This window comes from Sminthopsis crassicaudata, chromosome 1, assembly GCF_048593235.1.
Source record: "Sminthopsis crassicaudata isolate SCR6 chromosome 1, ASM4859323v1, whole genome shotgun sequence".
NCBI lineage: Eukaryota > Metazoa > Chordata > Mammalia > Dasyuromorphia > Dasyuridae > Sminthopsis > Sminthopsis crassicaudata.
The window spans coordinates 70836895-70861410 of record NC_133617.1 but is presented as its reverse complement, the minus strand read 5'-3'; the positions used below and the strand labels follow the sequence as shown (position 1 = coordinate 70861410).

At 54.5% G+C, this 24516-nt stretch overlaps 3 protein-coding genes across 6 annotated transcripts in view; 1 reads left to right on the top strand and 2 right to left on the bottom strand.

Annotated features, from left to right (window-relative positions):
* Window positions 1-24516, top strand: part of NFIX (nuclear factor I X) — a 211710-nt gene that overhangs the window by 95044 nt on the left and 92150 nt on the right. The window contains exon 10 of one of the 2 annotated variants that reach the window (XM_074287764.1): window positions 1601-6856. The exons of the other annotated variant lie outside the window; for it this stretch is intronic. The gene's annotated coding sequence lies outside the window, so the exon portion shown is untranslated. Of the gene's footprint in view, window positions 1-1600; window positions 6857-24516 lie in introns of those variants that run through there. 2 annotated transcript variants of the gene reach the window in all.
* Window positions 4816-12496, bottom strand: LYL1 (LYL1 basic helix-loop-helix family member). The gene is made up of 4 exons (XM_074288097.1): window positions 12407-12496; window positions 10312-10730; window positions 10034-10128; window positions 4816-8676 (listed from the first exon to the last, which is right to left on the bottom strand). The coding sequence occupies exons 2-4, from the start codon at window positions 10686-10688 to the stop codon at window positions 8219-8221; spliced, it is 930 nt and encodes a 309-aa protein (XP_074144198.1). The 5' UTR covers window positions 10689-10730; window positions 12407-12496; the 3' UTR covers window positions 4816-8218.
* On the bottom strand, window positions 17550-24368 carry TRMT1 (tRNA methyltransferase 1). 3 transcript variants are annotated; one of them, XM_074287094.1, is made up of 18 exons: window positions 24020-24368; window positions 22902-23437; window positions 22150-22424; window positions 21904-21959; window positions 21485-21609; window positions 21221-21408; window positions 21027-21142; window positions 20775-20887; window positions 19904-20052; window positions 19651-19734; window positions 19280-19349; window positions 19061-19195; window positions 18881-18966; window positions 18565-18673; window positions 18404-18480; window positions 18057-18176; window positions 17850-17970; window positions 17550-17706 (listed from the first exon to the last, which is right to left on the bottom strand). In XM_074287094.1, the coding sequence occupies exons 3-18, from the start codon at window positions 22341-22343 to the stop codon at window positions 17614-17616; spliced, it is 1836 nt and encodes a 611-aa protein (XP_074143195.1). In that variant the 5' UTR covers window positions 22344-22424; window positions 22902-23437; window positions 24020-24368; the 3' UTR covers window positions 17550-17613. The 3 variants fall into 3 exon arrangements, with proteins under 3 accessions (XP_074143195.1, XP_074143350.1, XP_074143273.1); XM_074287249.1 differs by lacking the exon at window positions 24020-24368 and adding an exon at window positions 22516-22594 and having other exon boundaries at window positions 22902-23528; XM_074287172.1 differs by lacking the exon at window positions 24020-24368 and having other exon boundaries at window positions 22902-23527.

The window sequence follows — 24516 nt, the reverse complement described above, 5'->3', positions numbered from 1 at the left end:
ATTGTCCTCCTAATCCATAGTCAATTTAATTAATCAATTCCCTAAATATTTAGAAAGTGTCTACTACTCACCCGGCAGTGTGCTAAGTTGGAGACAAAAAAAAGAGGCAAAAGATGGTTCCTGACCGCCTAATGGGGCCAGGGGAAGGACAACCTGCAGACTCGGCTTCCTTTAGCTTTCCCCACACATGTGCTCCAGGTGAGCACCTCTGTAAATCCAGCATGGTGAAAGGGGTCCCAGGCCCTGGATAGATCTTGTCTGGGACCAAAGACCTCCAAGGACCCCTTTTTGAACCCTCATTTACTGCAGAGGAGACAGGTTCCTGGAGGGTCATTTTCGAAGGAGGCGGTCGGCTTCAGGAGCAGTGGTGGGACTCAGTCCCTGGCTTTGTGCTCTGCCACTGTGTGTTCCTAAGCTCTGGACCTCTGCTATCTCATCCACAAAATGGGACGTTTAGAGCCCTTGTAAGCATCACAGCGCCACGGAAACATGGATCACTAGTAATAAGTGATATTTTATTAATTATTCAGATCAGTTGTGAACGGGAATAATTATGAAGGTGTTAAACATAAAGAACTTTGCTGAAATTTCTCCTGCCTAGAGTCATTAGTTTAAGCTGCCAGGCTGACCCCCACCAGGGCACCCAGAAAGCCCCCACAGACAAGTGAGCCCAGGGTGGCGGGCATCCCTCCTCCCACAGTAGATGAGACCGGCCCTGTGCGGCTGAGGGGAGAAGGGCGGAGAGCGGGAGAGGGGAGAAGGTTTTTCTGACCACTGAGCACAGACCAAGAATCCCGTTTGCACTTGGTGCCGGAGCCCACAAGGCAAGGTTCTGTGGGAGCACAGTGCCCCCTGCCGACCAATGGTGGGAACCACTGTTCCATGGATTCCCAGAGGTCCCGAACAGTTGGGGGGAAGGAGGCTGCAGATGGTAACAGGCTCTGTGACATGCCCCTTCCCCTTGGGGTTGGCACTGCCAGGGAGTGTATCAGTGCCATGTGGTGCCTCACCCAGGCCCCCTCCCAACACACACCCCATGCCCCTAACCTTTCAGCTGGTGGGGCCTCTTCTGGGGTGTACAGACGGGAGTTTTCGCTTTCAATCCAAGGAGACAGAGTGAGAGAAAATCGAACAGAAGCTCCCCCCCAACCGACACACACACACACACACACACACACACACACACACACACACCCTAGGGACAAAAGCCCCAACCTGGCATCCTCCTTCTCTCTACCCCCCACCCCCAGAACTCACACAGAAACCCAAACAATTGGAAACGTGACCAAATCCCAGGACTGTGCCAGCTCCAGCTATGGGGGTCCTACCCACCGGGCAGAGTGCCCACAGGAAGGCCAGCTGGGCTCCCTGGCACTGGGGGCAGGGGGCCATCTGGGAAGGGGGTAGGGGGTCCAGATAGAGTGGTAATTTTGTGACTCTTTTCTAGGGTGCATGACTGCTCTGGCCCCCTGGGATGAGGGGAGGGGGACCGAGGCTCCTGTGAGGAGGGCGCACTAGCTGAGGCCATCAGGTCATGAAGCCATCTGGCCTAGAGCCCCGGCACATTTTCATTCTCTTGTCCTTTCTTATCCCTCTCCAGTCCTGGTTCCTCTGACGAGATCTACGAGAAAAAGAAAGAAGAGGAAAAAGGGGGAAGAAGAGATTTTGAGACATGGAAAAATCCCCCAGCCCAGCTCAGCCCGACTAGTCCCACCCCACCAAAAAGCAAAATTTAAAAGTCATCATCCACTCTACCCTCTCCTGCCAGGGGATCCCTTCTGGCACCCACAGAGCCCAGCCCAGCTGTCAGGACCCAGAAGAAGGGGCCTGGGGTGGAGCCACACACCAGCAGCCAGGAGGAAAGGAAAACTGGGGAAAACAGAAATTTGAAAAAAAAAAAAAAACAACAAAAAACAAACACAAACAACAAAGGGTGACAAGGAGCGGTCCCCTGTCCACTCCCTACACCTTTACATCCCTACACACAGACACAGACACACACACAGATACAGACACACAGACACACACACACTACACTTTATACTACTGGGGCCTCCTGGCTACAACCTAGGCAAAAGCCAAGGGGAAAGAAGTGAAAGTTGCAAAGTTTTCCAATGCATAAGCAACCTGGCTAGGAGGTCCCGACTCCTGCCCTTCTCTTTGCTAGATGACAAAGCACCCTCCCCAGCACACCTCAGGCCCGCTGCTCCCTGGGAGCTGGAAGAACTGGCTTCAGTGAGGTGTTTCCATCATAGAAATCTCCAAGGGTCTTGAACCCTTGCTGCCCCTTGCTCCTCCTAGCCTTGGTCCCGTTCCTCCAGCACGGGCAGTGGAACCTGATCTGACCTTGGTTGGGGTATGTGTGTCAGGTGCTTTCTAAGGCTTCTTGTCATTGTTCTAGCACCCAGGACCCCCGAAGGCCTGGGAAGGAGAGCCCCCGAGAGCTAGGCCTGGCCAGGGATCCAGTGAGGCTCTTGATACCTTACTGGAACCACTGAAGTTGTTTTATGTTTTTATTCTTATGCACCAGGGTAGAGGGAGCTGAGTTTTGATATGAACTTGGCCTGGAGAGGGGGTGCCAGTCTACTGGAGCCCATTGGACGAGAGGCAGAGTCTGCCCCTGGAATAGACCTAGCCCAATATTGTACCCTCTTCCCTAGAGTCACTCTTACCCCACACCGGCCTTGATGATAGCTTTCATGTCATCTTATCATTATGTACAGTCTATAAGAACAAGTCGAAACGCTCTCAAAAGGACCAGCCAGCTGTCCCCCCTCCCAAGACCCTCCCCATTGTTTCCTTGGATGCTCCATGGTTCTACATTGGCCTCCCTTCTCTACCAGCCCCCCTGGAGACAGGGCCCAAAATCGATGGGAAGGAATGAGGCCCGTTCTGGAACTTGGACTCCGGGAAGACAGTTTGAGCAAAGGGAGAACCAGCCCCCCCCCCCCCCCGCAAGTATCTCCCCTGCTCTTTTCTCCCTCTTAAACTTTTCCTCTAACCTAGCTCTTCCAAAACACCAGCAAGTCCTTCCATCCATCCTTCCCCGCCAAAAATAACCTCCAGCAAAAATCACCAGAGAGGCTTAATAACCCTGGCCCTGGCCTCCTGGGCTGGCCCAAAAGACCCAACATCCAGGGCATCAGCTGGATTGGCGAAGCCTGAAGCTGGATTGGAGGAGCCGAGGAGCCAGTCACACCGGCCCCAGGTCCACAGCTGGCTGCCCGCCTCTTGAGAGCTTTTCGGCTGGGACGCTAAGTCGCCTCTACCCTAGGTAGGCTTTGTGTTCGCAGACTTGCTCTCAATGTATGTTCCTTTAGAGGTAACGGTTGGGTGGTGGTGTACTTCCTTTAGTATTCCAGAGCTTAACTCTTTCCCTCTTTTTCTCTTCCATCCCCTCTTTCCTTCCCTGCTTTCCTCTAGCCAGTTTTTTAGCTGTATTTTTTTTTTTCCTGTTGTAGTTGGGAAACTGTTATCAAATTGGGAACAAAAAGAAATCAACATGTCCTAGAAAGCTGCTCCTCTCTGCCCCTTCCCCTCCCCAGGGATGGGCTCAGACCGAGGAGAGAAGCCCAGAAGCCATTCATTTGGTTTCTGGCTCCTCTCCAGACTGGGTTGGGCAAGGGCAAAGGGCCAGGGGCCGGGGGGCCTCCAAGCCCACCGAACATCCCTAGATAGATGGGCTCCAGGTTCTCCAGGACTTCCTTCTCACTCTGTGTGACTTCTCTCTCTGTGCCTTACTCCCTCCTAGCTTCTCTGTGGTGTTTATTTCTCCTCTCCTTTCTCTTGTCTTTCTCTTCTTTTTTCTTCTCTTCTCCTCTTCTCTCACACACACATTCTATGGAAACACAAAGCACAGGTTGGGAGCCTCAGTCCAACATTGCACCGGGTTGGGGGGAGCCATGGACTCTATTGTTGGTGGTTTTGCATTGGTTAAAGGCTGTGGATGGTGTGAGCAGGAAAGGGTAGGGCAGCCCCGAGAGGAGGGGGGAGCGGGTAAGGAAAGCTAGTTAGGAGCCTCAACCTCCCCAGAAGGAAAGCTGAGGGAGACCCTACCCTCCTAAACTCAGCCACAAGAGGTTTTTAGTTTTTCAAATGGAGTGTGTGTCTGTCCCTATCTGCAGCCTTGGAAAAGGACCAGGAAAGAGAGGGGAGGAGAAAGGAGGAGTGGAATTGGGGGTTTGGGCCTCCCCATAAGTGCTGCCTCCTCTCCTGACTCAGGGTGGTGTTAGCAAGCTGGCTTGGGGTGGCTGGGGCCGGGCTGGGGCCAGGGGCGATTCCTGGTCAAAGTGCAATGATTTTCCAGTTCGGTCGGCAAAACAGGGTCAGACCTGCCGGGGAGGGGAGAGGGAAGAGCCCAGAGCGGGCCTGGCCAGCCCCCTTCCCGTCTCCACTCCCACCCACCTCTTTCCCTGGGGACTTCCCCCCAGACAATCGTTGCCACGCACAAACCTCCGTGCCTGGGCCTTGTATGTGTCCCTAACCTCACGGAGCCAGGCCCTGGCTTGGGATTTTGGGGAGCCTCAGCTGCTCCCTCCTCGCACTAGGTATAAAGCTGCAGGCCAGCTGCGTGTGCCTCACCCCCTTGCCCAGCCTAGGTGGGGGGCAGTCTGAGGTGAAGGGAGGGTACAGGGAACCCCCAAATTAGGACAGTCTCGGCTTAGAGTCGTCTTGGTTGGGGGACGGGGGAGGGGGGATGGTAGAGCAAGATAGAAGCGGGCCGCGGCAATGGTGGGGGGGTGGGGTGGGTGGGGATTTGCATGGAATCCGTTTGTTTCCCTGATTACCATCATTTCGGTTTGAGGGCTGGAGGCGGCGGTGGCGACAGGAAGCGGGGACTGTTAGAAAAAAAAAAAAAAAAAAGAAAAAACACAAAAACCTTTTTTTAAAAAAAAAAAAAACAAAAATATATATACGGGGGAATGAACTTTTTTTTTTTTTTTCATTGAACCAAGTGCAATGCATTGGAGAGTTTTCCTATCTTTGTATGTTAGAGATTGTTAAGAAGAAGAAAAAAGTCTATTTTTGTTGCAATGTCCTCGCGGCTCTGGGGACACTAAAGAAACGGGCCGCCCGCCATGTGCGGGCACCGACGCCCAAGTGGGTTTTCCGTTTGTTTGTTTTTTTTTTTTTTTTTCGTTTTTTTTTTTTTTTCTTTTTTCGTTCGTTCGTTCGTTTTCGGTTGTTTCTTTTTTTCTTTCTTGAAGCCGTTTGCCTGCGTGGACGAGGCTGAACCGGGGCTTGCCCTGCGTCGCCGTCTGTTCTCGGGGTCGGTGGGAGGGCTGAAGGAAGGATTTCCACATTTAAACCACATTTAAACATCACAGAATCAGAGAGGAAAAGGACGAGAGGAAAATTTTTAAAAAGAAAAAAGTTAAAAATAAAAAAAAAAATAAAAAAATCCTGGTGCTTTGTACATTATAAAGTACATTAAAAAAAAAAAACCCACCCAACTCTATTATACGTCAGTTTATGAACCAGTTAAGTATCATACCGCACGTTAGGAACCACGCATAGCCCTTTGTTATGTTAACGCACGGGACAGCGATTTGCGCTCGGCGGCTGGGCGCGGCTGCCCCGGGCTGGCGCGGATCTCCTGGGGCCCCTGGCCAGGGGCCACCCCACTCCCCATCCGGACACAGAGGCCCCTCCCCGTCCCCGCCCCCTGCAGAGGTCAGTGTCCAGTCACCGACGCCACCCCCTCGAGCGCCTTTCTTTGAGCCAGACGCCAACTTGCCCCACACCAGCATTGTCCAGGGAGCGCTCTGCAAGTTGGTTAGTTTCCTCTCCCCTTCCCTTCCCCGGCGCCCCCCTCGTGCCCCCCGCCCCACTCAGCACCCCTGGCAGACCGGCCGCACAGAGCGCCCGCCGGAGGCTGTGGAAAGGGTTTGACGCTTCAGGGAAGGACCAAACCTGCTAACTCAAATAACACCGGCCCCCTCCTGACCCACCGCACTCACACATACACACAACACACAACACACACACACAACACACACAAACATGCAACACAACCCGATCGACTTGCCTTACACCCCCCTCACCCCGCGCTGGCCGGCCAACCTAGTGCCTTCTCCTCAATCCCACCCCTCTCCCCCGTGCTGGTGGAGCGGACGCCGAGCTCTGGCTCCCAAAGGGGCTGAGTGGACCAGATGATCAGATGAATTCCCACTCCCTTTCCCACTCCAGACCCTCCGCCCGACCCCGAACCACACTGAACAAAATTACACACAAAAAAAAGGAGCAATAAAGTCAAGAGGACTTTGTCCCCCTCCCTCCCAATGGAGAATCCGAGGGCCTCCAGCCCATCCTCCCCCGGGGCGCTCCCCGGGACACCACTCCCCACGCCAGCCTGGGCCAGCCGCACTATATAGCCCTTTACCCCCTTTCCTTTCACGCCCCCTTCCCCGGAGATCCATGCGCCCGGACAGCACCAGCATCGCGGACAGCAAAGCCGCCCGTCCCGTCAAACAAGTTTCTTCTTAGGCTAAGAAACGCAGTATATATGAGTATCTCTATATAGTACTAATGGATTTGGTGTGCTTCCCCTTAGCATCCCCCTGTCCCTTTGCTCCTCCTTCAGCCTGGTCCCCCTCCCTTCCCTTCCCCGTCTCCGCACTGAGATACATAAGAAACAAGGGTAGTTTACTGTCTGTTTTGTTTTCTGGGTTTTCAGTGTCCTAGCGGAATGCAGGTAGGCAGCCAGCCCGTATGTTCCCCATCCCCTGCCCTGCCCCTTCTCCCGCCCTGGCCCCTGTCACTGCGCTTCTGTTACACCATCTTTGCCTGACTCTCTCCAGCTTCTCCATTGAATGGCTAATGTGTATGTGAAATAAAGAAATAAAGAAAAAACAAAGACGAAGAGACCTTGAACCCTCGCGAGAACGGATGGAGGGTGGGGGCGGTGAGGGCGAGGTGGGTTGAAGCAGGGGAAATTCGGTGTCTCCTGGGGCTTTTTTTTTTTTTTTTTTTTTTTTTTTTTTTTTTTTTGACCCGAGCTGTGGGATTTGGAGTAATGGTCCAGATCCTGGCTCCGCTACTGATTACAACTTTGGGAGCTATAGGCATTTCACTCTGGGACTCTTTTGTGGTTCCTGGGTACTTGTTCCAAAGGATCAAAGGGCCCTATTTCACATTTTAAAAGAGTTCTAAAAGCCGACCCGGGGGTGAAGATGACGCCCATTTCCTCCAGTATTACTAGGGTGAAGTCCCTGAAGCTCTAAACTGATTTCACAAATAACGGAGAGAGAGAATTGGGGAACTCCGAAAGGGGACTGGGCTGCTTCTACTCGGTCGGGAAACTCCTGGGTCTGAGCAAGAAACCGCAGGGCGAGAGTCTTATCCCCGTTAGTTTAAGATTCGTTCCCCCCATCCCAGCTTGGAGCCCCAGCTTCTCTTTGCAGTAGGATGGCATAGGTTCTGGACGGGAGCTTTCACGGTGTGAGAACTTCCTCTCTCAGTGCAGGTCGACAACTTCTTAGCGACGTGGAGTCGCTCAAAGAACCGAAAGGTTGTCATTTGGTCATCCCAACATTATGTGCCTGAGGCGGACCTTGAGGTCTTTCTGGCTCCTGGTCCAGCTCTCTATTCCTTACGCTGCCTCTAGTTTAAAAAAATAGGAACGTTAAACTAGTTGCCTAAGATCCCCTTCCAGCTCTAACACTGTTTAAAAATTTTTTTTATTCTTTTTCTCCCCCCCCCTTTTTCCCCAAAGGCATTGGCCCAGCGGGAATAAGGCACTATTTCGATGTCCACTTTGTTCTTCGTTTTGAACCCCAACCCCGAAAGAAAACCGTCCTCGAGAGGACTTCTTTTAGGCTTCTGGGCTAAGCCGACTGCAAAGCAGATAAGAAGCAGGCTATGGTGGGGAAGACTTAGCGTGCCAGGGGGCGAGAGGTAATGTCAGAGGCCGAGTTCTGGAGACACTGGGTGCCCTCTCGCCCATCCGCGTGTACCTGGGGAGGCAACCTGGACCAGTGCCCGGCCCCTGCCAGGGCACGCGTTTCTCCCTCCTGGCGACGGCCGCACCTCCCGACCCCGGCCCTCTCCACACAGATTCGATCTCGGGGATTGCCCGGGAGGACGGGGGCGGTTCTGCTAATGTTCTGGACAGTCCAGAACTATGCGCTCTCCCAAGTCCCTTCCCTACTCTGGGGCGGTGTCCTTCCGGGGGTCCCCGCAGATGCCTCTGCGCCCCTCTCATCCCTTCCTGCGGGGGTCACCGAGCTTGGCACCCCACGGCCGTCCTGTCCCGCAGCGAGCACTTGCCCTTGACGTGCTGCTCAGCTCCATCCCGGTGAGGGGAAGCGGGCGTGGGCGGGAGCGCCGGAGGGGAGCGCACCGCCTCTGCTCTGCGCCCGGACCCTCGGCGCGTGCCCTCGCCCACGCCCGCGCCCGCAGCGCTGCGCTCCCGCTTGCGCGCAGCTGCTCCCGCCGGAGCCACGGCCGGAGCCGGGGCATTGGCCGGGGCGGCTGCCTGGTCCCGAAGCAGCCGGCCCAGGAAGCCGATGTACTTGAGGGCCAGACGAAGCACCTCGTTTTTGCTCAGCTTCCGGTCGGGCGGGTGTGTGGGCAGCAGTTTGCGCAGCTCCGCGAAGGCCCCATTCACGTTCTGCTGCCGCCAGCGCTCCCGGCTGTTGGTGAACACGCGGCGAGCCACCTTCAGAGGCTGATGCCCTGCGGAGGAAACAGCCCGAGAGCCGTGTCGGGAGGCCAGTGTCCGACCCTTGCACCTGCACCTCGCCGGGACGCAGGCTGCCCAGGCCCGGCGTCCTTGAGCCCCAGGCTCTTCATTCCCTCTTCCTGCGGTGGGCCCCACTTGTAGCTGACTTCCAATCCACTCGGGCTATGTGCCAGGCCTCCCTCCTGCCTCGGTCTCTGTGCTCCAGCTTCCTCTTCCCCCCAGGACAGGGTCCCTGCGCACCTCTCACTCGGACATTATCCACTCTTGTGTCACAGACCTGTCGGGCAGCATTGTCAAGCCCAGGGGTCCCTTCTCAGAAGAATTAATTTTCAGTTAGAGGTTAGTGAAAAAAATAGGATAGGAAAAAGGATAATTCTTCCAGGGCTCTGAGATATCAGGACTCTGGAAAGGACGGGGATGCCCCTGAGCAGGGAAGCTCTTGGTTTGGTGGCCAAGCGGGGCTGAGACTCTTCTGTCATCAGTGCTGATGGGTAACTGGTCTGACCATGAGATGTCTGTGACTATGACTAATTCTGTGTGAGTCCGGTCATCCATGCTGTATCTGAGTAATTCTTGGGGGCATGGCTGTCCCTGTGCAGCTGCAAGCTAGGAATTATCCAGGACTGTCCATCCAGCCTTATCCAGGCAGTTCCCAAGATTCACCATTCCTGATCCTCTTTTCTTTCCTCATCACTAGTAATCTAGTTCAGGTCCATATTGCACCTGGCCCATGGCAACAGCCTCCAAACTTTCTCCAATCTCTTCCCATCTCCCATCCCTCCCTCTGCAGCTGCCAAATTAATATTCCTAAAACAAAAGGTCATTCATTCCCTCCTCAAAGTGCTTGCTGTCTCTAACATATACTCTTCCCTGATCTGATTCAGGCTTGCCTTTTTTGGGAGACCTATTTCACATTATTCTGTTTCACAAAATTTACATTATACAGTTGTCAGTTCGCCTTCAAATCACCCTAGTCAGCCATCCATATACATGTTGCATTCTCTAGTGGAATAGAAACTCCTTGAAGGCAGGGGATTTTCTTTTTGTCTCTATGTTAGTAGCATAGATGCCTTTCACTTAGTAGTTTCCTAAAAAAAAAAAAAAAAGCTGAAGTCTGTGTATGTCTATCACCGTCTGACTATTTATGTGTGAGAGCGTGGCTGTCACTGCTTCTGTGACACTCTATAGACTGCCATTGCTGTGTGTCTCTATGGGTGTCAATATTGGCATATCTCTGTGAAACACTGAGAGCTCAGGATCTCCTAATGAAGTCTTAGGACTGCACAGCACACACACGCACACACACACACACACACACACACACACACACACACACACACACACACTTACCCTCATTTAGGTCAGGCTCACAGTGGCTGGGCCGTCGCTTCAGTCTGCTGCTGGGGAAGATGCTGAAGGACCCAGCGGTGCCGATGTAGACATGGCTGAGAGGGACATGGGGTCACTGAGCGCCCAGACCCTCTCCCCCTCCCCTCCCCAGGCCTAGGAGCCCAGGACAGCAAGGTCAGGGTAGGCAAGATGTGCCCCCTTCCCCTCAATTCCTTCTCCCCAGAACTAGGATCCCCTTCCACAACCCTTAGGAGAGATAGGGCCAGCCCAAGACTGACCTGCTTAGAAAGGGGTGTGGGTGGTAGTGTGTCGGGAGCAGGCCGCCCAAGGCCAGTGGGGGTGGGCCGGCTGTCAGGGCAGAAATTGGGACGAGGGAGGGCAGTGGGGGAGGCGTGACGAGCTCAGTGGTGGCCATGGCAGGTGGTTTGCTGTGGCCCAGGCTGATGACAGGCACGTGGGGTGGCAGCTTGGGGGGTGATGGGGATGAGGCAGGGCGGCCATTGTCCCCATCCTGGGGGCTACTGGGTTCGGGCTCGGACAAAGGGGAGGAGCTGCTGGGTGCGGGCGAGGGAGCTGAGCAGGGGAGGGTAGGCACAGCCTCTAGTTTCTCCATCATGGTGTGGCCCAGCTTCACAGAGTCCCTCGGAGGGCACATGGACCCAGAGGATGATGGCTTCTCAATGGGACTGGTGCTCACCTGCAGAAGGGAAGGACATCTCATGACCTCCATCTTCATTGCCTCCCTTGCCCTGCCCCAAGATATACTCAGACCCCAAGTTCATTCCCGAGTTGGGGACCCCCAGAAATGAGAAAGCAGAAAAGGAAGGATTTGCTGTTTGAATGCTAGCTGGGCTACTTGTCAAGTCCTTTCTCTTCTGGGCCTCAGTTTCTCCAGACGAAAAGTGAGTTCAGACCATATTTCTAAATTCTCTTCCAGTTCGAAATCCTTTAAACTACTTGTATTAGGGGCGGTTATAGAAACAGCCTGGAACCAGGGGATGCCAGTTCTAATCCTACCTCTGCTCCTTACTGTTGGGGCAACCTTAGGGAATTGAATGCTTTCCTTTCACCCTAATTTCCTCTTATAAAACAAGGAGGGAGTTTGGATTAGATCATCTCAGGCTCTTCCAGATTGAATTCCTTTGATCTAAAAACCTTGTGGTCCATCAGTTGAGTTAGTGAAAAGATGGAAAGGATTGGATGGTGGAAGATTGGTGGAGGAAGGGATTATAATGATAGTATTTATTTCTAAAAGCCTTGAGTCATGATCTTATTGGAGCCTTCAAATAATAAGACTATGAGGTAGAATTATCTCTATTTTACAGAGGAGGAAACTGAGGTTCAAAGAGACTTAGTTCAGACGTGTGTCATAAGGAAGATTCGAACGGTGAAGCTAGTGTCTCCTGACTTCACAAGATTCTTTCCACTGAAAGAGGGGTTTCCTGGGATCTGGGAAGGACGCAGACATATTCTTAGGAGGCTATTCTTAGAGGCTCAGGGGAAACTAGACACAGCCTCCCTCCCTCCTGGGGACAGGGAAGGAAGGAACCCTCAGGATCAGTTGGAGTTCTGTCCATTACCGCACGTTGCCTCTAAAGGATATCAGGCCCGAGAAGTAAACACGTGGAGGAATGGAGAGATCATGGGGTTACGGGAAGTTGGGGGGTCTGCCCTTGAAGTTCATCTTTCCTATGTGATCTTGGGAGGCCTATTCCATAAACCCCAATGCTCATCAGTTTTCCCACTGACCAAAGAAGTTTCCAGCCACATGCAGTGTATCTTCCTAGTTCTGGGGCTCCTTTCTTTCCCTGTTCCCCAACCAGATCCCAGAAGAACCCACATGAACCCCTGCAAGAAGCCCTCTTGGGCAAATCTGTCTGGTCTGTGGTTTCCAGCTTTTGATCTTGGGGCTGATTCTGAGATTTGGGGGTTGATGCTTAGATTTAGCAGTTTCTTTCTGACAGGTTTCACCTGATCAGTCTCTTTGAGTAGGGGAAGGGGACTTCCCTGGGGGCGGGGAACATGGGGCTAAGGCCCCAGGCCTAGAGGAAGTATCAAGAACTCAGGGGGAAGGTTGGGTTAGAAAATAAAGGAGATTGGAAAAATAATTCAGAGGAGGTTGGGTTAAAAAATTCTCTTTGTCCAGGGGGGTGTGTGCCAGCATCTGAGGCCTAGGCCATGTGGGCTGGGGTCTGAAGGCCCCAGGACATGTGTATCAGGGTCTAAGAGGCCTAGGGTATTATGTGCCAGGGCCCCAGAGGCCCAGGACACGTGTGCCAGGGTCTGAGGGCTCCCGGCCGTGTAGGGCAGGGTCTAAAATCCCAGTCACCTGCCACCCACTATGTGCCACCCCTCTCCCCTTCCCACTCTTACCCTCAAGCCCCACTGCCTCCAGGATCCTCCAGGGCTGCCCCCTCCAGCCGCTGGGTCCAGCCAGGCTCCCTCCACCCTGACTCAGTGTGCAGCTCAGAGGAAACGCAGCCTCCCTTGGCCCCCGCCCCCAGTCCTCCCAGCCCGCCCTCTTCACCACCCCCTCCTCTGGCGGGTTTCCTCCCCGGAGGCGGAGGATGCTCTGGAGGGGCAGATAAGGCCTGGGGACTGCCTGGCCAGGGCTGATAAGGATTCTGGGCTGGTGCCGACCCTGGAGGAAATGGGGAGGGATCTTCAAGTAGCAGGTCGCCAAGACCCTGCCCATTTGACGGCTGTCTAGATCTCAGGTGGAAGCTGAAGAATGACCATCTCCGTTGGGCAACCCGGCCCTGGGCTCCCCACAAGTTGTCAAGAGTTCCCCAAGACTTGGAGTTAATAGAGGCCCAGTGTATCTGTGTGAAACAGATTGCACTGTGGAAGAATGCTTCAATCTGGGGGTCGAGAGAACCGGGTTCAGGCGGCAATTGGGCCATAACTGCATAGGTGTATGACCAGAGCAGTCATTTTCTTCTCTGGACTTCATTCCCCTAAAGAGCCCTCCTGCTTTCACAAGGAGTTTCTCTAATTAAAGTGGGGGGGGGGGGAAGGATTACAGATTTTAAAGCTGAATGAACCTTTAAGACGAGACTTCTCATTTTACAGAAAGAGAAACTGAATGCCTGAGCTCTTGTCCAAGGTCACACAGTAATTGGTAGATCCAGGATAAAAATCAGGGTCATCTGGCCCTAAATCCGTGTTCTTTCTACCACACCAGGCTCCTTTTGGGCTGGAGGTAGTGGGGGTGGTGAGTTCTGAGCTGCTCATGAGGCCTTTCCAGTTTGGGGAAGTGTGTAAGGAAGCTTTACCACTCCCTGTTCTCCACCTCCCCTCCCCCCAGAGCTCCCAGTCTCACTTGAACCCTTTAGGGTTAAGAGTTCTGAGCTATCTGGTTATTAATCTTGTTCCCAACCTCACTCAATTCCCCCTCAACACTCCCTTCCCCTAAGATGGATTGACATGGATTTCAGGCTGTGGGTCCAGATGGATGAGGGAGGGCACACTCCTTCCTGAATTGCTGATCCTGTGACTGTGTGTTCTGACACCCCCCCCCAAGCCTCTGTTCCTCTTTCTTTAAACACCCTCCCTCTCCCCCCAGTAACTCTCTCCTCCCTAGTGTCCCAAAATCCTGAGTTTGGGCTCTGAACACTGTAGGCTCCCAGGACTTTATTCGCTTCTCCCCTCTTTCTCCCTGTCCCATCCACTGTCCTGTTGTGAGTAGGTTGTGAAGGGATCTGAAGGGGACAAGTAAAGTGATTTCAGAAGCTGTCCCAGGGGACTCGGGAAGCCTTGGAAGCAGGGGTCTGGGCTTTCTGGAAGCATATTCCTCAGAACCTCCAAACCCCCAAGAACAGGGAGAAATTACTTGCGGTTTTGAGGTTACACTATTTCCACACTAAGTCTTTTCTAGCTTTCCACTCCCCTCCCCACAGGGAAATTTGGAAAGGAGTATCTCTTTTCTTCCTCAGCTTGGAGTCAGAAAACATCTCTAGATAAACATAAAAGGTGAAAGCTTATGGAGACATATTGGAAGACGTGCCTCCTCCCCTCCCTCGACACTCGCCCTCCCCAGATTTAGAGGTGGATGGGGAAGGAGCCTATTGAGCTTTTCCAGGATGTTTTTGGCCCCCCACCTCTGACCTGGATCTCTCCCTGCTCCCCTCCACCCCAGGCCTAAGCTTCAAGCAAGAGAACTTGCTTAAGTTCTCTTAGAAGGGAACTTGAGACCTTTTCCAAAATCCATTGGTTAGAGAAATAGTTTGAGAGGGGAAGGAGGAGTCACAAATTTATCTAAAGTCCCATGAGCCCCCTTCCACAGATAAGCCAAGTCTTCAGACCCCAAATTTGGTGCTCTTCCCACATGACCAAGTTACTTCTTAGGCACCTCAGAAACACACCTTATAAAAATGATGGACATCTGACTGGAGGGGGTGTGTTTGTGCTTTTCTCTGTTTGGATTGGAGGAAGGGTCCAGGCCTGGGATGGAAGCAGACCAGTAGGAATAGGGCAGTCTTCTTGATAGACATCCCAGTTTTGACACCCTCTCCCCTAATTACTTGGGGAAAGTTTGTTTGGGGAGACTCTGGAGTTTCAGGCCCCACTTCCTGGGCCCCATTAAACACCTCCTTGTTAGGGAATAGAGAAGGGGTGAATATTCCCTCTCTGATGCCTAATCACCAGCACTATTTGCAAAGATTAGTGTACCCAAATATTCAGACACACAGAGACTTATACAACAAGCCTATTCAGTCACATGTATACATTTATGTAGGGGGAGGGGGAGGGGGAGGGGAAGGGACTTGCCTTTATTGACACTTCAGAATTAGCTTGGGATTGTGAATCAGGTCTTGGAATCAAATTCTGTCTCTGACAGTTATGTGACCATGGTTTATAGGAAAAACTTTAGGTCTGTCTCACCCTATGATTACTATGGTGGGATTTCTGGAGCCAAAATGTAAACAAAATACAACTCCCGACCCCACACAACGAGAGTCGGACCCTGAGTAAGTCACCTTTTGGGGACTAAAGCGAAGGCAGGTATGTATAGGGGGAGTGAACTCGCCAAAGGAATCGGCGGCGAAGACCTTGGGGATCACACAGTCCCCTTTTTACAAACGGGAAAGACAGTAACAGACGAGAGGACTCTTTCTTGCCAGAACCTTTACTTGTGCAGACTACCGAACATAAAACAAGAGCGCAAGCTCACGAACGGTTTACTTCCCAAGCAGTCTTCCTTAGAAGGGCAAGCCCGGCTTATGGACCACGGTTAGGTGCGCACAGAATGGGCAGAGATTCACAGAAATACTCTCAACCGGGGATTCGGCACCGGAAGATCCCTTAAGAGAGGTCCTCTAGTCTTAATGTGCTCACATTGTAGAAAGGGGGAAACTGAGGGCCCCGGAAGGGAGCTGCAGCCCACGTGCAGACTGCGCCTCCCGCCCCATGGGTCTCCGGGGCTTTTCTCCCTTTTTGGGCCCCGCCCCGCCTCGTTCTATTCCTTCCATTCTCCCCCCGCCCCCCATCGCACTCCTCCCCGCGGGGGCGGAAGCCGGACAGGAAACACGCGTAGGCTGTATCCGCGGCCCCGCCAGGTGTTTCCTGCTCGCCAGCTCCAGGACTTGGCCCAGAGCGGGACCCCTCTTCCCCGCCCCCTCCCCGCTAGGCGCTCGGGGGGCCCCCTGATTAGCGCGAGAGCACCAAGTACAGCGAGGCACCCCCACCCCGTCCCAGACAGCGCCGGCAGCGATAGGTCGTCGGGGATTGGCCAGGGCGGCCGGCCCAAACCTCAAAGCTGGGTCTCTGGGCTGGAAGAGAAAGGGCCCCGAGGTGCGGGAACACGTGGTTGGAGCTGTCTAGGCTCTTCCCAAACCCCTGCCCCCTGGAGGGAGGTGGTGCGGACAGCGGCGGTGTCTGAGTTTGTGTTAGGAGGGGTGTCCCTAAAGGAACTAGAGACGAACCGTTAAGTCCATCCTCCTTGGTCTGCAGACCGAGTGCCCGGCAAACTGGTCATCCAGCTAGTCAAAGGCAGGGGCAAGATTCGAATCCAGGTCCTCTAACTCCAAGGCCAGCGGACTTTGCACCCTCCTCTACCGACGCTGCCTCTAACGACACCTCCCGAATCTCTGAACGCCCCCAGGACGAGCAGGAACGGAGGTCAAGGCCCGTCCTCTCGGGGCGGCAGGGAGAGGACGGGGCACCTCGGGAGAGAGCTTCACGATCCTCACGATCCGGCCGCAGCTACGCGGCCAAGTTCAAAAGTGCCTGCGGCTCAGCGTCCCCACTGCCCCCGTGTGGCCGGCCGCGGGAATCGGCTCAGGCACTCTCCGTGGCAGGGATTCGGGGTCCCAGCTCTTTCCCGTCCCCAGCTCCCGCCACACTTTCAAACAGCGCCCCCTGCAGCCTGCCTCCCTACCCGCCCCGGTGCACCACCCATGGCCCGTCAGAACCCGCAACAAACTCATCGGCGTAAACCGCCCCCTCCCTTCCTAACCTGTCTCAGGTACCCAAATTTTCCACTCTACCTTTTCTGGCCTTCTCACCTAGCTTCTCACTTAAGTCATTAAAAACCCCATTCTTTTTTTCTTTTTCTTTTTCTGAGGCTGGGGTTGTGACTTGCCCAGGGTCACACAGCTAGGAAGTGTTAAGTGTCTGAGGTCAGATTTGAACTCGGGTCCTCCTGACTTCAGGGCTGGTGCTCTATGCAAGTCACTTAACCCCAATTACCTCAGCAAAAACCTAAAACATTCTCATCTCTGAGGAAGATTCCTATCTTGGCCATGGCTAGATGCCTCCTCCATTTGTCCCCTAAGATCACAGGGACTGTACATTGGAAGTCCATGGAGAATCTAGAGGCGGACTGAACTAGGTCTGAAGAGATCCTCTACTGGTTTTTACAGGAACTCTTCCGATAATGAAACTCCTTGTTTTATATGGAGTCAGGGCTCTTTCTACCGCAAATAGCCTGCAAAATCGCCTCTCTATCTTCATTCTCTCTCCATCTTTTAAATCATTCACAACTGCCCACAAATAAGCCCAGCTTCCTCTAGGCTCAATTATTCCCCTGGCTCAGTGCTCTCTGAACAATTCTGGATTTGTTTATAATAGAACTCATCAGCCCAGTAAAACGTGGGCTCCTCCTGGAGCGTGGGGACAGTTTCAGTTTTGTCTTTTTCTCATCTGTGGCCGACGCTAGACTGACAAAGAATGTTAAATGTGACTCTGCATGTATAACCTATATCAGATTGGCTGTCTTGGGGAGGGAGGAGGAAAAGGCCTGGAATCAAGATCTCCTAAAAGCAAATGCTGAAAACTATCTTTGCATATAATTGGAACAAATAAAATACTGTTAAATAGACAAAGACAGCCTTATGCTCTAAGACACAAAGCTTCTAAGACTCATATAAACCCATTTCTCAGTCTCCAGAATCTCTTCACTGACAGAGGGCCCTCCCTGTCCAGCCCTGGATCCCAGAGCCTCATCTTTGCCACAGACTCCTCCCACCCCTTAAACCAGGCAAATCCAGCAAGATCAATTGGTGCCTCTCTTGTATGGAGGGGGGAGTACTCTAACTTTATTATCTGAGCCCAAAGGGAGAAGGGTCAGGGAGAGGACCTCAAGGCAAGGAATCCGGGCTGGGCTCAGGCTCAAGCGGGGACTCCTCAAGGCTGTGCGAGTAACAGCATTCATTCCCCAAAAGGCAGGTTCCCTGGGGGGAGACGGGAATGGGGTTAGCGGGGGCAGAGCCTCCCCAACCCTAATACCAAAGGGAAGAAGAGACTAGAAGGGAGAAGGAAGATTAGCAGAAGCTGCCCATATACAAGGAGAGCCCAGGCAGGAGGGAAGCACCACCTGTTTGAACTTCTTGCAAGGGAAGGCCTTGAGCTTCTCAGTGCCCTGGTCCTTACTGGGCTCCTTCCGTTTGTTCTGGAGCTGTCGCCGCTTCTCCGCCAGCTCGAAGGGGGCCTTCCCCCTAGGGGTAGTAATCTCTTCAGTGGGGCCCTTCGGTTCCGAGCCCTGCTCCCGCCCCTCCTGCTCCGGCCCCCAAGGTCCTCTTACCCAGCCCGGGCTCGGGCCTTTGGCCCCCAGTTGGCTTCGGGATTAGCCTGGAATCGCTGGAGTCCCCGCTGTCGGGAGCTGGGGTTAGCATCGTCCCGGATGGAGAAGTTCGCCTGGAGCCTTGGGGACAGTGTGGGGTGTGGGGGTGTGTCAGGGGTGTGAGTGTGCGTATGGCTCTGCCCGTGGGTCTGTCAGTGGCCACAGCATCTCATGGAGGACCCGAGCTCCTTGGGGGCTTGTTCAGTTTTGCCTGGTCATCCCGTGTCCCTCGTAGGGCCATGGAATGTGTGCCAAGCCGAAGGCATGTCTCAGTGCCGTGAGCTCGTCTGCCCACATGCCCCCCATACCTGGGCTCAACTTTGAGGATATGGAAGGCTGGGCTGGTCTCTGAGAGGCGCTCTCGTTTCACAGGGTTCTCTTTCTCCTGGTGGTGGCAGGGGAAGGGGAGGTGAGGGCCAGGTGGATCCTGGGTCATCCCCGGCCTCCAGCTCTCTTTCCCAACACTCACCCAGCAGCGCATGATGTCCCAGAGCACGGAAGGCGGGATGTCTGTTTTCACTGCATTTTTACAGGCGTGAGAGAGGCTCACTCGGAAGCCGGCGTGTAGGAGGGCAGAGCTGGGAGTCGGAGAAGTACAGCTGACTGAAGCTCCTGACCCCCAGCCCTGGGCCCCATGGGCATCGCACGGGGGACTCTGTGGGTGCCCGAGTTTCCCATGTCCTCCTGGTCAAATGTGTGCACGCCTGTTTCTGCATGTATGCATGGGCAGCTGGGTCTAAACACTCATTTGTGTGTGCTCTGTGCCCACCATCCTGCCCCCTTACCGAAGCTGTAAGAGACTGGGTGTGTTGCAGCGAATGGTACTGCTCAGCTGGTCCAGAGTGTAGTAAAGGGGGACATCTGGCAGCTCCTGGAAGCAGAGGGGACACACAGTGGGGAGGGTCAGGGGAGATGTGAATTCCAGCCTCTCCCTAAGCACCCCAGCTGTGGCCCGGGAACCCCACCTCAGTGACCATGCTCAGGACCCCCCGGATCCTTGCAGACGTCCGGAAACGCCCAGGGTTCCTGCTGACAGCAGCCAGGACCTGAGCCACAAAGTCCAGGTCATGGATGGGCTCTGCCCACAGAGGGCCGGCTAGCTGTGGACACACAAACAGGTGGGGAATGAGAACAGTGACCTCTTTGGCGCCCTTGCTCTTGGCACAGCCCAGTCAGTCGTTCACCTGATGCCGCTGCCCACAGTGCTCACACTCAGAGCCCACCGGGGGGCCTGTGGCCGCAGAGAACTTCACCCTGTGGGGATATGAGCAGACATGGACGAGGGTGGTGAGGCAGATGTACCTGCCTCTGCCCCTGGCCTGGAGCTGGCTTCCTGCCCTCCGCTCCACCGCCCAGGCTGATCTCTCCCTTTGGCGGCTGCTCCTGTCACGGGCCTGGTGGGCCCCCGCTCAGCTGTTCACTCTGTGCCACTCATGCCCTCATATGCCCTCCCTGCCTTAATTACTTAGTCTTTAACAATGGTCACAGCCTTTTTCTCCACACCCTGTCTTGTCCTGCCTCAGCCCCAACCCTCCACAAAAGCCTCCTGATTTACCGTCCACCGCTGTTCACTGCCTTGCCCAGTCTTTGCAAATAGAAGGAACCGCAGCCAACACACTGGAACACAAATCCCTGCTTACTAGGAACAGATAAGTGGGGGGAAGTATGGGGGGAATTTCAGCCAGGCCACCCTACCCCCTCTGGTTTCCTTACCAGCCCAGATTCCCCACTTCCCAGAAGCCCTCCTAGATTCACACTGGTCCAGAGGACCACGCCCACAGCCTGGGGGGTTCTAGGCCGCCCCTGACCTGGCTGAGGCTTTGACTTTGGCCTGGCCTGTGTACACCCGAACAAAGACCCGGATGTAGAAGTCGGCACTGATGCTGAGCACAGGGACGATGTAGCGTTGGTAGCAGTTGGCCCGAAGGTCTAGGCTGTGCAGCACGATTCTCAGTGCCTGGAGAGAGGTTATCAAAAGGACCATGGGATTGCCAGAAAATCAGACTAATTGGACCTAACCTTTCTCTTCTATAGAGAAGGAAGATGACTTCCATATGATCCCACCAAGAGTAAATGGCATTGGGCAGCAAGATGGTGAGGTGGATGGAGCACCTGAGGTCAGAAGGACCTCAGACACTTAATACTGCTGTGTGACCCGGGCAAATCACTGACCCCCAAATGCCTTGCAAAAATAAAAAGTAAAGGGCAGTCAGAATTGGAATCCAGGTCCTCTAGGCCAAGATGTCACTGTCCACCTAGCACTCTTTCTTATGATACCAAGGGTCCAGTGACTAGCAGAGCTGACATTCCAGCTGAGGTCTTCTGAATTCTACATGCATGCTCTTCCTACTAAGCCTGGGAGAAGGGAAATAGGGGGCAGAGGAAGAATTTGAACTCAGCTCTTCCAGTCAGAGCCTAAGGCTGCTCCTGCTAGATGGCAGTGCCTTTTTGGGACCCACTCCACTTCATCCCCTCAGCTCTGACACTTCTGTTTTCTTTTTCTGTGTTGTCCCTTGAGGACAACAGCTGTTGAAGGTCTTCCTTTTTATCCCCAGCACTGATCCAATTCCCAGCACATAGTAGGTGCTTAATAAATATTTATCGACTTCCACTCTTGATTCATTCCCAGAACCAGAAGCACAGAAAGGTGGAAGACCAAGCTAGCTCTGAAGCCCGTACCATTTCGTGACAGGCTTTGCTCTTGATGGACATGGCTCCGTATTTGCTGTAACACGTCTCGCTGCTGTTCCCTGCCATCACAGCCATGTCAGTGCAGGTCACACAGAGCAGGCCTTGGGAGTGTTGGAGAGAACGAGAGAGCAGGGTCACGGACAGGAGCTAGAGGCTGGCTCTGAAACTGCCTTTAGAAACCCTTAAATCCCACCCCATCACTTTCTAGGCCCGAAAGGGTCTTTTCCCGCTTTCGGTTACCTCCTTCAGACACAGCCTGCACTGCAGCATCTAGGAATATGGCGGGGCTTCCATAAGGGTCTAGGTCAATGACATCAAATCGCTGAGACACCCTTTGGTGCTCATACATGAGCAGGCTGGGGGAAGAAGCACCGGGGGTTACTAGGGCGAGCCCAGGCCTGCTGCCCCAACCCCCAACCCTCTGGCATTCATACCGAGCATCAGCTAGGTTAGGCTGGACCAGGTGACCAATATTGTTCAGTTGGACATTGCATCGAATGAGGTCCACAGCCCGGGCAGAGGCATCATTTGCTGTCACTGCTTGGAGGCCCGGCACCTCCTTGGCAAAGCGGATGGAGCGCAGGCCCGATGCTGCCAAGCCCTCCAGCACACGCAACCCCCCCTGATAGAGACAAATTAGGTCAAAGTGCAATCTCCCTCAATCCAACAAGGCCCTCCCAACCCCCCCAAATGCGCACCTCGCAGACATTCCCCACAGCCGCTGTCCGGGGCGGGTCCGTGGGAGAGGACTCCAGGCTTTCCTTGTCCGATTCATCCAGGTTCACAACCACCTTCTGAAGCGTCTCCTCACCTGGCACCTCAACTACAGCCCCCCCCCAAAACCATCCTGGTGTAAGGGAGCGATCTGCCTCCTCCTCCCCTTGCCCTAAGGGGAGTCCTCCCCACTAGGGAGGCCCCCACATCTCTCCTCCCAAGTGTTTGGGATCAGTGACACAGAGCTTTTCCGGGAAGGCTTTGCCGGTGGGTGCCGGAGACCCAGACCCACTCTAACATCCACCCGGAAAGGAAACTGGAAGAGACAGAGGAAGCCCAGGAAGGCTGGTCCCCCGGGGGCAGGGGGTCAGAGGGCAGGGAGGGGTTACAGGAAGGGTCTCACTCTGAATCCCTTTGGCGGAGAGCTTCATCCGGGCGAACTCCGTAATGACGGCACATCTGGGGGACGGGGTTAGCGGAGTGAGCACAGGAGCCCGCCACCCCCTTCCTACTCTCAGCCCGGGACATCTGCTCTGGGATCCCGGGGGCAGAGCAGCAATTCTCCGCAGGCCGCTCTGGGCGACCCCTGACCCCGCTGCCTTTGTCCATCCCGGTCCCTGGGCCGGCCCCGTCTGCAATTGACACTCACGTTAGGTCCCTGTTGAACTCCTGGACCGGGTTGTAAAACACTTCGTTGCTGCTGGGAAAAACGATCCTGGCGGCCCCCTCCGAGACCACCGTCTCCCGGCGCTCTGCCTCAGGCGGGGCCCGCTCTGGGAGCGCCCCGTTTTCCACATCGGCCGAGTCGGGACCTTTGAGGGGAGGACTCTCGGTCCCCTCCATACAACGGGCTCGGAAGCTGCAGGCGTGAGGTTGGAACCCTGGAGCAATTCCAACGGACGGCGGCAGGGCGCTCCTGCGGGACTGGGGAGGGAAGAAGTACCGAAAGTCCGAGTGGCCCAAGAATCTTAGGTAAAGCTGGGCTACCCACAATCTCATGGCCGCAGCCCCCCACCTTCTCCCGGCAGAGCCGGCGCCTTTCTGCTTCAGCCTCGTCACGCACCTCCCGGTGCCGTAAGCACTCCGGCCTTAACCTGACCATTTAAAAATGGAGAACTGCAATTGATTAAACCTGGCCTGGGCTCGGGACTTCCCACAGCCCGGAAGGGGGACGCGCCCTGGGCCCGGAGGCCTCTAGTCTCAAGGCAGCGCTGCATTCACCCGACCCCCCTCACTCCCCCACGAGGCTGGGGCTTTAGAGACTGTAATCGAGCCCTCCCTCCGTGGCGGCCCCCCCAAACGGAAAGCAGTCTTGGAGCCTGCCATCGGGGCCAGCATCTCCCGGGCCGGGCCGCGGCTCCCCGTCTGCGCCACGCCGCTTCGCACAGGGTCCTTTCCCACCTTTTCGGGGACAACGACAGCGAGAGCCAACCAGGAATCCTGAACGGAACACGTTTCAGAAGTTACTTCTTGGGCGTCGCCATGTTGCCCCGGGAGAACAAACGCTCAGGTGACTCTATCAGCCAATCCCAAACGCCGCCTACGGGCCGATGGAAGGGACAAATCGTACGTCCAGGAGGCCCTTTGCGGGCTCGGGAGGGGTGGAGGTTCCCGAATGAGTATCTAATGCGTCCCTCGGCACAGGCCGAGCCGCGATGGATGCCACGGCCCAAGCTTTGGCCCTGCTCATTGACCATTAGTACTGAAGGGAGTTTAAGGAGCACTTCCCCAAGCGTTATTTTCAAGGTGTAGAAACAGATCTTTTGGTGAAAGAGAGTTTTGAAATGAAGTTTCTTGACTCTGTGCTTGCCCAGGCACACTTATGGAGCGCCTTCTTTGCAGCCGGGCCCCTTCCCAGAACTGCGTACTGATCGTGCCCTGCCTTCACGCGGCAGTTTTCCAACTATCCAGCATTAACGTCTATCTGCAAGTGTTATCTGCAGATTAAATGCATTTATTTTATCCACTGAGCACTGGAGATACAAAGACGGAAAAGGAATATAAGAATATTCTCTGACCCCCCCCCCCCCCCCGGCTAAAATTCAAACCCGAAAAAGTCAGGGAAAAGGCAGCTACATGGCTACGTTTTATAGGGTTAGAGACCGAGGCCCACAGACACTGCAATCCCGAGTCCCAGTGGCAGTTGTCCGAGAAAACAGCTAGCATTTATTAAAGTGCTTTTAAGGTTTTCAGAACGCTTTATATATTGTCTTGTTTGCCTCTTACAAAGGCCCTTGGTACTGGAAGGGGCAAGTGTGACTCCGTTTCTCGGGTACAGGGGGCAGAATTCCTGCTCTCTGGGGAAGTGAGGGAGGTGAGGGAGTGCAGATACAAGGCCCTCTTGCTGTTCCCAAACCTCAGCGCCCTCTCACGGCGGGGCTCATCAACAGAAGAGCGCCCTCTCATGGCGGGGCTCACCAACAGAAGAGCGCCCTCTCACGGCAGGACTCACCAACGGGGAGCCAGGCAAGAGGCGCCTAGTGGTTCTCCCCCGTGCCCTATTTTCCTCTAGGACTTGCCTGCGAAGGTTCCAGCGAGTGCTCTCATTTTATCCGGTCTCTAGTTTTTCCTCCGAAAACACTTTCCCCCCAGGAGTGCATTGGGACTGGTTATTCCCATCCACCCTCGGAGATGATGGCGGTTAGGGGGCAGAGGGGTACAGGGAGTAACATCCCATCCCTTCCCCGAAAATCCTTCTTCATTGATAATGTCTGTGACCCTTCCCCTTTGAAGAATTCGGAGGTACAGAACTGGAAAGCGTCGAGAGTTAACTCGCGGTAGTTCCCAAAGCTGGTCCCACCCCCTATCACCTTCCCTTCCCCCTCCCCCACAGGCGGAGGGAGAAAGGGAGGGGGAAGGAACGATGGAGTTCTCGGTGCTCAGCTGCTTAGGTCTTCCCCGAGCACTGGTTGGGCGGGAGAAGGGGGCGGGAAGAGCTGGGAACGTTCGGCCCCTCTTGGTATCGCATCCGCCGTCTTAGCGGCGGCCGTTTTTTGGGGTGGCTTTTTTTTTTTTT